At 39.7% G+C, this 14,150-nt stretch overlaps 2 protein-coding genes and 1 long non-coding RNA gene across 3 annotated transcripts; 1 reads left to right on the top strand and 2 right to left on the bottom strand.

The window, feature by feature from the left end:
* Positions 1-1,274: 1,274 nt before the first annotated feature.
* On the bottom strand, positions 1,275-3,799 carry LOC140391881 (homeobox protein Hox-A1-like). Its single transcript, XM_072476888.1, has 2 exons — positions 3,163-3,799; positions 1,275-2,757 (listed from the first exon to the last, which is right to left on the bottom strand). Exons 1-2 carry the CDS (start codon positions 3,797-3,799, stop codon positions 2,393-2,395), a joined length of 1,002 nt encoding a protein of 333 aa, XP_072332989.1. The 3' UTR covers positions 1,275-2,392.
* A 99-nt stretch (positions 3,800-3,898) lies between these two features.
* Positions 3,899-10,627, top strand: LOC140391921 (uncharacterized). Its single transcript, XR_011935211.1, has 2 exons — positions 3,899-4,059; positions 10,376-10,627. It is a non-coding gene; the product is annotated as an uncharacterized lncRNA (long non-coding RNA).
* On the bottom strand, positions 8,947-13,649 carry LOC140391877 (homeobox protein Hox-A2-like). The gene is made up of 2 exons (XM_072476873.1): positions 11,939-13,649; positions 8,947-11,564 (listed from the first exon to the last, which is right to left on the bottom strand). The coding sequence occupies exons 1-2, from the start codon at positions 12,282-12,284 to the stop codon at positions 10,816-10,818; spliced, it is 1,095 nt and encodes a 364-aa protein (XP_072332974.1). The 5' UTR covers positions 12,285-13,649; the 3' UTR covers positions 8,947-10,815.
* Between the last annotated feature and the right edge of the window lie 501 nt (positions 13,650-14,150).

Here is a 14,150-nt window from a genome sequence, read left to right as displayed (position 1 = left end):
TTCATTCTGAGTGTGATTCATCAGTTTGTAGACATACACACATACAGAAAAGCTAAAGTCAAACACTAACAGATTATCCAGATTGAAGCGACTCGTGTTCAATTATTGCAATGGTCTGCCTCACAAATCTTAAAGCTCAATTTTTAAACAAACATTCCGGCGAAACCTAAAAATGGGATTGTGTGTATATTATCTAAAGTCTGTTTTGACGTAATGTACAGGTTTAAAATATATGTTCACTTTTGTACACACTTAGGCATTTTATCCTACCATCATTCCTACATGGCATCGTGACCTCGCTTCAAAAGTACTTTATTGGCTGTAAAGCCCTTTGAGGCGCCTGTGATCATGAAATGCGGTACACACTGGAGTTTATTCATAGAATTTACAGTGCAGACACAAACACGCTCTTTTTGCCTTTCATTTGAGCAGCCCGAACTACAGCTTCAGTTTCACACCAATGAAGCAGAGGCTCAATTTCGGGTAATGTCAAATATATCGACGAACCAGTAAATGGTAGCTCGAAATTCCTATTCCTACCATTATTAACTAGAAAAATCTGGATGATTTGCAGCACAGGCTCAATCGGCTGATTGAAATGCTGTGCTATCTTCAAGACTGAACAAGACTTGAATCAGTACAGAAATCACAAACGGTCAGCTTGAAGTGTAATTGGACCTTTAAACGAGGGATAGCATTATCCGCAGCAAGTCGCCAGGAATTCGAACTCAAATATGATTGTGGTAGGTTAAGATATACTTTTAAACTGATGTTATCATTTTGACAAATGTTCCAATGTTATTAACCATCAATACACTGATTTTACATTTTTGTTGTCTAATGGAATGGTGAAGATGTCCTTTTTTCCTCTTAAGCCACCACCATCACTATTGGGCTTATTCTCCTGTCCAATGACAATGAGAGCTAGCTTGTGTCTAAAGCTGTGTGACATAGCCAAGGCCCATGCAGCTCATCGCAGATGGCATGGAAGCCAATTCAACAGAGCACATGAGTCTCAAATGTTGTTCAATTGATTAGGAAATTGAATGAATGCTTTCTCTCTTGTATTCATCATTCGGTGGGAAGTTGCTGAGCAAAGATGTTTAATCCAAGTGGACTCATTATAATTGGTTAATAATGCAAAGGCCCTCTTCTTCCCTGACTTTAGAGAGGGAGAATGGAGAGCTGTTACTAAATATACTTTTCAAAAGTGGCTTGGATTAAACTGAAGTTACTAACAGAAATAACAGTAAAAGACAAATGCTAGTCTCTCATTTTAATTTCAGGCAACCACTCACATTTTAATAAAAGAATCATAAAATCAGTGATTGAGCTAAGATAGTACAAAAAGATCAGAATTCTTCTGAAAGTGGGAGACTGGCCTTCTTGTTTATGTTCTGTATCAGTGTATACAATTCATTTCACACTAATTGAGACATACATTTTGGTTCACATTTGAACTGAACTGAGAAGTGCTGCCTTGATATACATTCCAGATTGAAGTCAATGACTTGGCCAGACCCTGGAGTCTAATCCAAGATTGTACCTGCAGAAAATTCGACAAGTTTGAAAGTGTGATATGTGTTCTGATATATTTTATTCCACGGCCTTTGCATGTTCTTACCATTGGACATTATTTGTACAATCGCAGTAACTAAAGCTGACAAACCGTTTCGGATGGAGAATGAAGTAAATTACAAGCTTTTAAGTCAATTCGCAACAGAGCAGAATATAACATGACTAGTCTTAAATATACAGTTGTAAGTATCACAGAGGTAGAGCAGCCAAGTAACATATTAACTAATAAAAGAATGCTAGATAGGCACAGTGTTACATAGCAGCAACCGCAACCTTTCAACCTGAGGCATAATTGTGCAAACTCTATTCATTGAGTTAGGTCGAACATGCTATGTTACATTCGTCAATGTCATCGCACATAAGTCAATAAAAATACAGTACATGTAAACAATTTCCTTTACGCAAGTAACAGTTTCAGCAAGAGGCAGTTCATAGCAAAACCCTGGTCAATTGGTGCAGCGTGTTGTTGCTGAGACTTTGCTTACAAAGGCTGATTCACTGCCTGTGCAATTGTGTTAAGGAACGAAATTCTTTGCATACTAGTTGAGGTGATACACTTTGTTTCGCCTTTACATTTAACTGTGTTTATGTGATACACATTGCAGGTCAAAATGGAAACTTTGGCCATACTCTTTCAGTCCATTTCAATATGATACGGAGTTTAAAATCATCTCAAACCAATATATACAAACAATCGAGTCTGCATCACCTGCCGATAACTTGATAGAATAAAAGTGAACAATTCGGCCATGTGCTAAACGATTGCAGTATTTTCGGCCAAAAAAGTGAGTTGAAATTTAAGGCCTCAAAAAGGTTACTTCTGTTCAACAAAGTTTGGATTTTCTGACGAGCTCTTTGTTGATGGGGAAGGTAATGGCGAGGTAGTGTCCGATTTATCCGAGCTTTCTGTGGACGCTGAATCCTGACTACAGTTCACAGAAGCCAGACTGGCAAGAAGTCCTTCTCTCTCCCTTTTCTTTTGTTTCATTCTCCTGTTCTGGAACCAAATCTTCACCTGGGTTTCACTCAGTTGTAGCGCGTTCGCTATTTCCACACGCCTGGCTCTTGTCAGGTATTTGTTAAAATGGAATTCCTTCTCCAGTTCCGTCAACTGTTTGGTGGTGAAATTTGTACGCGCTGTACTTGGAGGGCTGGGAACTCCATAGTCAGTCGTTTTAGCTACAAAATTACAATACATAGAGTTAGGCATAGTATTCTAGTGGAAAGCACAGAGTTGGTAAGCTCATTCATTTCACTGTGCCACTTTTACCCCACACACCCAAAAGCGTTATTGAAAACGATTCAATTGCCAATGTTATTGCTCAAACACCATTAATGATAAGATATGAACCAGAATGGAGGAAACAGGAGGCGAAATGACTGGAACAGAAGTGCACTTCACCCTTACGAGTCATTTACGTCTCAGTAAATTGACACTTTGTCAATGAAAGGGTTAATACAGAATTGGTGCTTTGAATGAGCCTTACAGAAGGCTAATAAACATCAGTGGCCTTAGACATTAGATATGTATATATATATTATGTAGTGCACTTTCAGCCCAACTTTCCAAGATTATTGACTGACCTGTTTTGGGAGGGTTTCGCTTCACTTTCATCCACTCGAAGGTATTGGCTGTGTTAATTTTCTGTGCGGTGGGAGGCTCCGGCCTTTGGTAACTGCTCTGACACGTCGACTGGCTCTGATAATGCCCGGGGTAAAAGTTTGGGAATTCCTTGCCAGAGGTTTGGTATTGTTCCTGCTCACCAAACAGATTGTTGTATTGGTGTTGGCGCGCAGTGAGCGGAAAAGACGCGCTTCCTGAGTAAACAGAGGTGGTGTATGGGATAAGTTCTCCAGTGTCATCCTGCTCCTGGTTAGCAGCATAAGGAAAGTCATAGCCGACATTGCTCTGAGGTAAGAAGTTAATGTCTAATGATGGAGAGGCGTCATAGGAAAGTTCGAGAGTAGCAGGCACCGGCTGATGGAGGTGATGATGACTGGGAGATGGATCACCTACCGATTCATTTGAAACACAACGACCTTGTCCGGAGCATTGCTGCAGGGAGCCTGCTGGAGCATTACTGAGGTAAAACTTTGGCGGAAACGTCAGAATGTCTGCATTGGGAATGTATTCTAAGTAAGAGCTCATTCTTCCAATAATGGGCTGGAGCAGAATGGAGTGTTTAGCTCTAGCTGATTGCTGTCTATCCCTGAGCACCATAGCAGATCCTTCACTTCCTTCGCAAAGGAAGTAAATATTCCTAATATAGAGCAAGGAGGTCACGTGGCTGTGCCCATCCAATCACAGCGGTCTTAGCCAGCGCTACTCTATGGCGTCCGGAGCTTTTTGCTCATCCACTGAAAGGAGTGGACACTTGAATCTACTCACCTTTTATTACGATCACATCATCAGCACCCTTCGTAGAGGCGTTTTCTAACCTTAGTCACGTTGCGGACGATCCTCTGAAAGCCCGTTATCAGGTAAGAGATCCATGTTCGCGCGGAGGGAGTGTTCCTGCTGCAGGATAATGAAGGGCTTCAGTTGTGTGATGGTGGCGGTTACAGTAAAGGCACGCCTGCTGTCTGCTGTCAGGAGCTCTGGCTATTTCATGATGCAGTGATCATTAAATGGGGGCACAAGGTGACTGAGGGTTTCGTGGCCTTAACACTCGCACGGCCCCAACATATGCAGAATGGAGAAAACATGGAAGAATAAAGCAAATGGTTATTTAAATGGTTTCTGAAGTTAAGTCCATGACACTGCACTGCTGCTGTCCCTTAGTTTATAGAATACCGCAAGCAAAAGTCTGTTCGTTGTAATTACCCTCTCAGGGGTACTAATTTCTCCGCAATGTAATACTAACCGGCATAATAATCATACCCATAAAGGAAATAGTTTCGGAAAGTGAGATGTTTGCGACATAATTAAAATGTTTAACTGTTTAGTGAACGTCCAAAGTACTGGTAACTTTACAAATGTTAGCATTATTGTTTAAACAAGTAGTAAAGTAATTCTCTTGTCAGAATACATAGCTTCCTCCCTTTTTAATCGGCACCCTAACAATTATCATTAATAGCAGGGAAATTCCGTGAATGTTGTTGCAGAAATCAGATAAATATAGAACTTTTAAAAGGCGGAAATAAACGGTAAGACACTCTATGTAAGTGTTACTTTCACTACCCAGAACTGGCCGTGCTAATTCTGAATTCGCTTTCTGCCCTGATCGTTCTGTGATATGCTGCAGGATACGTTTAAAGTGCGTTAAAATATGAATTGAAACACAGGTCAAAATGAAATATTAGAAAAGCGAGTTCCCGAACTGCACTGTCGAACAATTGCAATTGTTTCGGGAAATCGTTAAATCAATTAAAATATTTTGATTTATTTACCTAATGTGTTACTAAATATTATTTCATCCTGGTACACGTCCGTGAAAGCAGCTGAGTTAAAGTAATTTAGCTGTCAAAGCACTCAATGGAGAAACTCTAACTGTAAGTCAGTTGTGTATGAGTACAACACATGATGACTTGCTCGTTTTAATCGCCAGGGGCGGTGTGCGGTGTAATTCATATGAGCTGCTTGTTAGGTGCCGTGTCATTACCTCATTCATATGTTAAAACATAGCATTAGAGTAGTTTGAAAGACATTTCTTCACTCGTGTAAAGGATTGAAAATATATATTCGGTATGTAGCATTTTAAGTCTAAAATCCATCTATCTACATCACAGTGTGTCTGTTCATTCGATGCTTAATTATTTCTTTATATCTACCGGTATTTCTAATCTACAAGTCAATTCTGCTGGCTCTGCATGATTTTTAAGTGGACATCAACTGGAGCATGTACTCTCCTTTCTGTTCTCGTGTTCCCTCGCAATTGAATATTGAGTAATAATGTTTTTGTTGCTACTCTCCTGCTTGAGTAAAAGGTGCATCTCATCAAAACCCTTTCCATCCATTTTGCGGTCAGCATATTGAATGTGATTCCGAAAAGCTGCGTTATGTATAATTCAGAGGCAAGCGGGTTTGAGGGCTTTGAAAGCATACAGTTGCCACGGGATTTGCAAATGGCTAAAATTCCTGCATAGCCAATTCAACAGATGCTTCCGCCTGCTCATTCCCTTCACATTTGTCTTTGGATGTTTTACTAACCGATCTTTGCAGTTTTACTTTTTTCCCTAAAATGTTAACAACAGCATTAGATGAATATACTGGACATTATTCAAATTAAATATTTTTAAAATCACAATATTGAGGGCAATTTTTGTCTTTCTGAAGAGCAGATATTGGTTATAAAAAGTGCAGAGTTTTGTTTCTAACTACTTAGCGTTTAATGTTCTCCTTCGAAATTGGATGCTGATCATTAGTGGAAATGTAACTGAATTCCTGACTAGAAGTCATAGAATTATCATAAAATCATAGAATTTACAGTGCAGAAGGAGGCCATTCGGCCCATCGAATCTGCACCGGCTCTTGGGAAAGAGCACCCTACCCAAGCCCACATCTCCACTCTATCCCCATAACCCAGTAACCCTACCCAACACTAAGGGCAATTTTGGACACTAAGGGTAATTTAGCATGGCCAATCCACCTAACCTGCACATCTTTGGACTGTGGGAGGAAACTTGAGCACCCGGAGGAAACCCGCACGCACACGGGGAGAATGTGCAGACTCCGCACAGACAGTGACCCAAGCCGGGAATCGAACCTGGGACCCTGGAGCTGTGAAGCAATTGTGCTAACCACTATGCTACAGTGCTGCCCTTTTACAGTCATGTATGTTGATATCGCAATCAAAATATACGTCTGTGCCTTGAACATAAAATGGCCCAATAAATATGGTCAAAGTTGAGATGGTGATTTCCAAACATGAACATGCATAATCAAACACATTGCAGTTCCTAACCGGAAACATTGAATATTTTACCAATTGCCACTGTGTTTGCTGACGTGGAGTTCATAAATATAAAATCAACTCATTCCGAACTCCGAAGTTTCTTCTAAAGTTGAGGTGGTCCACATCAAAATAATAAAGGAAGCTAATTGGATTTTTGCTTTCCTTTGACAGCTCCAGGCAACACCTCTTTGCAGTCTTGACTAATTATTTAAATGAACAGACACAAGCAGTTATTTGAATGCGTATTTAATTTCATCGCACTTTAGTATAGTTTTGAATAGAATGAACGGCAACATACCCACATATTTATATCGCTAAACACTCAGCTATTCTTCTTTATAAAAACAATACGATGAATCTCTTTCTGGACTTCCTACTGTATCTAGTTGCCACTAGTTCTCACAGTAGATGAACTGATTTAGACAACGTGGGGGGACATATGACTGAAAAATGCATTGTGAATCCGAGGCAGACTTGTCCAAAGTGCGGAGTCACCGCAGTAGTGCGTGGAACCATTCCCAGATCAGAGTGTGCTTCTGGATTCAACACTTTCTCATATTCAGAATAAAAGCTGCGCTACAAGATGCTAGACCGCCATGAGTCTGGAACAAAGGGGATAGCGCTGTGCTGGCAATTCGTAACTAATGATTTGAGGGTAATAGTCCTCCAAGTAAACATCAGGGTTATCCTTCTTTTCCTTGGAATTTATTTTTGCAATAACCAGTTTTATCGTCTTCCCTGTTTAAGTCCTCTGTTTGCACGAAGTTAGTTTTTATCTTAACCCGGTAGCATATAAATGTGTGTGTGTGTGTTGGGGAGGGGAGCTGTTCTGGTGGTGATGATGATGATAATGGTGGGCTTCGATCTCTGGAGGCAAAAGGCACAGACACAAAATCAAATAGCCAGGCAAGCAGCAGGCCTGCTTTGCATTTTGCAACTTGTCAGGAATCCCAGGATTGTCTTTGAACTAACCTCTTTCGCTTTATTTGTGTGGGCAGTGCGGTTAACCATTCTAAATTCGCAAATAAGGCACCAAGTATAGGTCATATAAAAAAAATACAGCTATTGCACTAGGCCTACGGTGCTGGGAACCATATTAGCTCTCCATTAACTGTTCTGTAAATTGACAAGAGGAAATGTGGGGTTGTAAATAAAATATAATGTACGGAGTTTTATACATTCGGGATTCCTATGAAAACATATCTATTCGTCACATGTTTCAAAAGGTTAACGCAAATGACCCAATACCACAAATGCAGTCATACGTGACAATAATTTAAGCACACATAGCATTCTCAGCTGAGCCAAGATTTCTGGTGCCCTTGAAACGTTTTACCCTCTTTAACGAGTAGTAACGAGGGATCGCAGTTAGACTCCAGTTTTCTCGAAGGTTAGTCATACAGGAGGTTTCGGCTGTGGTGTGATTAGACTGGTGTGTGATTCGCTTTTGCATTTGTCCGCTTTGGCAGCGGTTGCTGGAGGATCCCAGCTGGCCTTGGCTTGCTTTAAAGAAGGAGGAACTGCTGTCGAGGGAAAAGTGCAGATTTCATGATTGATGAACTCTTAACAATACCCCACTGACAGCTCTGCATCCAGACAGAGCTGCAAGTCTTTCCGCAGAACTCCTTATTTGTTAGTGCGTTGTTTCAAATTCCAAATTAGCCTTCCTTTTCATTTACAATTGCACGTTTAGAGCCATCATTTTTGCAAAACAAACGGAAACATTAGCTGTAAATATACCAGGCAGTTACCCACATAAAAATGAAATATGACGACTGATTTTGCTGTCTCGTGATCCTTTACTCACGGGTTCCTGGAGAGCTGCTGTTTATTATTAGGAACGGCAAACACAAAACTCACCCTTTAGGGCGAGTGCCTCGTAGTTTGGGAAAACGTACAGTACTTTATATTATCGGTAGCAGTGTAACTTCATAATTTATGCAGGGTCTAAACGTCACTTGTTACTGTGGTTGAGTTTTACTGGCATGACCTCACTATAGTGGAACCATAATACAACATATAAAGTTGAAGGGAAAAATTAAATAAGTTTATAACAACGAATTTGATTGGCCGTAGAATGCAGCGCGAAAGCTTCATGGCGTCTGACTACTATAGATTTGTACACAGCGAAAGTTTTCATATCTCCGGTGGCAGCATTCTAAAGCGAAATTCGGAATTACTTGCCGAGGTTTAGCAATTTGATCTGAACTTCTAGCTCCAATGATACTTAATGAGCGATTATTCGAACTAACGTGCATTTACGACCTTATAAATGACAGGACCTAATCACCATATTCCCTTCGGAACTTTAATATCCTGATAGTTGGTCTTGCAATTTGAAAACGTCCTACCAAGAACTCCTCAAGCTTTTGAACATTAAAGGCACGGTCATGACTCACGTGAACAAAGCGGGCACTTTGTTTGGAAGGTTGACACAACGCTACTTTCTCAGTAAATCAAATGCATAAAAGTAAGAATTTCAAAAAATTAAATATTTATTGGACATTACAAATGTGGAACGTGGGCGTTTCCAAGCACATCCTTGTCTGACACAGTCAACATCGTTTGCTAACAAGAACTGCGTGAGTTTGTTCAGGATTCAGAAGCTACTTCCTTTTTCTAAGTAGAACGCTATTCTTTGCCCTACTGATGCTGCAAGCAAACTTTTGGAAAGCACTTGTGTACCCTTTTCTGAAACAGAAAGATAAATTGCACCTTGCCTTCGAGGTAGCTGGTAATTTTCTGGCTCAGATTGTGATGTATGTTGTTTCTTCTCTATTTGCCATTTATATGCAATAGCATACTCAATAGATTACATCGCATCGCGAGTTCAATTGATAAATACCACGAGTTAAGTGTTTTAAAAACACAAGAACTTTTAGATCAAATATCTGGCAATTGTTCAACAGGATAGATCTTATTCTGCAGTTACTTATTACATGGGACTATATTCGCTTGCTACAGTTAGTTCTTTACTCATTCATATCTTTTTCGGTGATGAAATGCATGTCATTTCTAAACATCAATATATCTCCCACCAGCATCAATTCTGTACATGTCTTTAAGCACGTTTAGGTAAGTTTGATGTGCGTTATTCGACCGGCAGTTTTACACAGGTACCCAACCTAAAGGCAATAGAATAGTTTTGGATCTTAACTATATTCATTTTTAAAGCCACAAACGGTGATAACCTATTGTGAGCCTCTGAGTGAAATTCAAAAGGGAATAAAATACTAAACACACCAATTTCAAGAGGGCATCATTTCTTTATCTTCTATATTTTTTTGATTTGACTATGATATTGCATGTTTTGTCAGCGTATCCTGGTTGAAATACTGTAATATAGTTATTTATCGAGATCTTGTTCCTTCCGCCTCTTCTAAATAGGATATCGATGCATTGATTTGTTCAGCTACTACATTTGGTCCCGTCGAACAAAATGGCGTCCTCCATGGGTTTAAACCCCAGCCGGACTATGGCAGTCATCGCTAGCTTGTTTGTCCTAACGGTTTATTTTGTAATTCTGTAGTAACTGAGTTTCGGAATAAATAGAAATTTCCTTTTTTCTGTGAATGATCTACCCAGTTGGCTTCCCTTTCGATTTTCATAGCAGCTTAATACTAGGTGATCTTAGTATTTAAATTAGGATCCACGATGTGGTTTGTGGGATTTAACCCCATAATTACTTTTAAAAACTGTATTTCCTTAAAGCATTAAACAGTTTACGGGGGAAACCATGGAAATTCCATAGCCTATTCTTAATGTTTTTTCCCCCATAACAACCAATAACTCGCCTATGAATAAGTACATTTTTAAACAGAGGCAATTGGCTTTATTCAGTCACAGCACTGTTATTACATATGTTGTTTGGTTGCTGATTGCATTTTCGTCTTGTTTTCTAGGAATATCGCTGATTGGGACTTTGGACTAAGGCAATTCGACTATTAAACTGAGAGAAATCCGCAGTGTCGGGATAGACATGTTCAATTCCAATATATTTTATTTATCTTTTCTTGCATATTTTCATGTTAATACTTTCTTTACTCAAAGCTATTATATAAATTGTATTTTAAAGATATGTATTTAGTTTTTGAAAATCTGCTGATATTTGAAATATTCACCTTATTTAAAATAAAATACTGAAAATACTTTTATTTCTTGCACTACATTAAATTTGTTCAGAACTCGTTTCCTTTGATTCGCGGCATAATGCAGACATGAGCAGGAGATCCGTAACACCTGTGATCAAGAGGCATGTGCTAAATGGCACAGCCTTCCAGCCTGTTAATTTAGAAATATCACATATTAAGGAAATCAGTATGTGCGTGAACTGGAAGCCGGTCTAAAACTGCAACTGCTGAAAATCGGTGGAGCTAAAATTGTCACTTAGAAAGTCAAACACGTTGGATGGAATAACTAATGTGTCCTCGTTTTCCAACAAAGAAAATTGAGGTAATTCTTCTATCAGATCTAGATGTGGTTCGATTGTAATTTTGTCTAAATCCTCCAAAGATGGGATGCTGAAACTCTCTGGACTGCCAGGACTTGTTCCGGCCGAGCAGTTTTTCAGCATAGGTATCAGGGAGTCAGTTTCATCTGAGCTCTGGGGAAAATAGTGGCTGTGGGTTCCCTCAGTGCAGATCAGAGAAGTGCCAATAACACTGCGCAGGTCACTGCTGATATCACTCAGCGTATCTTGATGAGCGGAATCGCTAATATCTTGCTCAGCAATCTTTTTGCTCTCTAATGAACTCAAAGTTTTATTTACAGGTGTCTCAGCAAAACTTCTCATGGAAAATCCACTCTGATTAACAGTGTTAGCAAAATGGCACTTTGAATCAGCGTTTTGGCTTTGTTTGAATCGAGTTTGTCTCTTGTGCTTCATACGCCTGTTCTGAAACCAGACTTTAACTTGCCTTTCTGTCAAATCGAGTAGAGCTGCAATTTCTACCCTCCGAGGTCTACAAAGGTAACGATTGTAATGAAACTCCTTTTCCAATTCCAATAGCTGAGTGTTTGTGTAAGTGGTTCGTAGTCTCCTGGAGCTGTCAAAAGGATTCCCGTTGTCCGGCTCGTTAAGCTCTTCGTTCTCTGTAGTGAGGAAGGAAAAGTTCCGATAAGTTATCACAAATCTTTCCAAATAATCCGGCAACATAAAATGGCCGCCTCCGAGACACAAAAGGCTTCCAGCAGAAAATGACCCAGCAGGGCAACAGAAAGATAATCCAGATGTCTGAAATTTGGTTGTGTGCAGGTTATTGATACCTACATATTACGAGGAGTGCTATATACTTGAATAGCCACTACTTACATTTGGATATTGATGGGATTGGAGCAGTTTGCAGGTCTGACATATTCCAGTCTATGAAACATGTTATTGCTTCAAAATTGAATCCCTTTTAAAAATACTGTTGATACACCGTATATGATACAAAAAAGATAAAGGAAAACATTATTGACCTGACCTTCATTAGAAGAACAAGATGAGAATGATCCCGTCGCTGGGACAGTTTTTTTCTTGTGGTTTTTCTTTTCTCTCATCCACGGATATTCCAGAGGTTTGTCCCTTAACATGGCCCGACCAATGCCTTTTGAAGTGTGGCTTTTCCCATTTTGGTTTGTGTTACCATGGTCCAAGCTGCTGAAGCTCTGCTCAAAAGGAGGAGGAATCAGTGTCGAATGTGAAAGCGTCGAGTTCTTGATTGATGAACTTTGAAATGTCTCGCCAACAGGAGGAAAGGATGTCAGGCACTCGGCAAGCGATGGCTCACTATTGATAAAACCAACCTCTCTCTCAAACTCGTTGTTCATTTCTGCCCGGCAGAATCGGTAGAATATTGCTTATTTGATAGTTACCTTGAAAATATATATTTATAAAATGTACTGATTACAAACGCTAAGGGATCGTGCTATTATTAAACTATGTCTATTGAATACACAGACACGACGTTGAGATGAGGCTGATTTTATCGTCACATGATCGCCTTAACCAATGACAAGAGTGGAAAATAAGACTGGCTTTCTGAATGATTCTGAAATAAAATATAAAAAGGTGTAGGTCGCTTTTTCCTGCCATCGCCAGGCCATGTTATTATGTAAGGTAATGCAGAGTCATTCCTAGAAAGTAGAAAGTGTACAGTACTATTACAAATCATCCTGCATCTCATGGTGGGTGGTTGCATTACTGAGAAGAAAAGAACACTCAAATCTAGATTTCTGCCTACAATTGTGTAGCGTGGAGTAATAAGCGACAAATCAATTAATCTTCGGAGCTGTGACAATCATCGCAAGGCCCTTCGGTGTAGAAGAATGAACACAAGCTGTGGCTAAAGCAGCACCCTGGACAGTAGGAGCTGGCGGTGAGGCCCAATGCCAAGTAGACAGGATCACTTGCAGACACTCTCTGCTTTTTACCATGAACATAAACAGACACTGTAAACATTGTGCTGCAAGAAATATTAAGAATGTACAATTTATTCGATATCTTTACACTCTGAATAAGTACCATCTAACGTTCTCCATCTAAGTCAGCACGCCTTGTTATTTGTTGATTTCAGAAGATCCCAAAAGTCAATTACTTCAGTATTTCTGAAGTAGCATCTCGCGGGTTCTCCTTGAATAGAGCTGCTATGACTTATGAACTTTACACATTATATAGCAACGTCTGTGAATTATTTGACATTTAAGCCCCGAAGGCTGCGCTCTCTGTAATCTGTTATTGCCAAATTAGCAACCACAATATTTGCTAATATTTCTTCTGCTCACGTATATACAAAATGTTGGAGAATAATAAAAATAAGGTCAAAACGCGACGTTCCATTTCTTTTTTATTCATTCTCCTCAGATGGCCTTTGGCTTCCATTAAATTGTTGTCTGAGTGGGTGTTTTTTCTCCTCTTGTCTGCCTGGAAAGACAACATTTTGCATTCTTTGACGTGTGGGTGGTGTACTAACAAAACAAGGCTCAGGATCGCTTTACGGCGTTGGCGTTAATGATAGGCACGTTAAAGATAACACACACCGATGAGCTGAGTGCAGTGCATAAGAACTACGCTGCATTCATATTTAGCACTTCCTTCTCGTCAGAGATTTTAAGATAAAGTAAACCAGAGGAGTTTACTCTGGAGGGCAACATTTTAAATGCTACATAATTTCGAGCTCTAAAATCCTCAACGTAAGGTTTCGCCTTCGTCAAACTGTTGATGTTTTCAAATGTTCACATCCCAATTTCTTTCTCATTTAAAATAAAGACATTATTTTTGACGGATGGGTGATATCTTTGTTGCCAGAAGGCTTTCATCGCTCCTGCTTTATTTGTCAAACAAAATGGCGCCGCATGTGTCGGTGCTGCAGGCTGCTGCTGTGGAGAGAGGCAGCAGCTAAAGCCTGGGATCAGGTTCCATTCTCACAGGCACCTAATACGGGGGCATCCGGAACACCGTTTGCTGCATAATAATATTGACTACCTAAGATAACGGTAATTAGATTGAGGCGCTTTTGGATTTTTTAATATATCTATCAGATAAAATCTGTGAAAATCTGTACTAAATCGTTTTACTTGGATTGATTTGCTCCTTGTCTATTTGCCTTAAATATGCATGTGGCATATGCCGAGGCTGCAAGTCGTTTAGGAAAACCAAAGCAAATAATAACTGTCAAGGTTAGTTAAAGTAACGAA

Source organism: Scyliorhinus torazame, chromosome 2, assembly GCF_047496885.1.
Source record: "Scyliorhinus torazame isolate Kashiwa2021f chromosome 2, sScyTor2.1, whole genome shotgun sequence".
NCBI classification, from domain to species: domain Eukaryota; kingdom Metazoa; phylum Chordata; class Chondrichthyes; order Carcharhiniformes; family Scyliorhinidae; genus Scyliorhinus; species Scyliorhinus torazame.
This window is presented reverse-complemented; position numbering and strand designations above follow the sequence as displayed.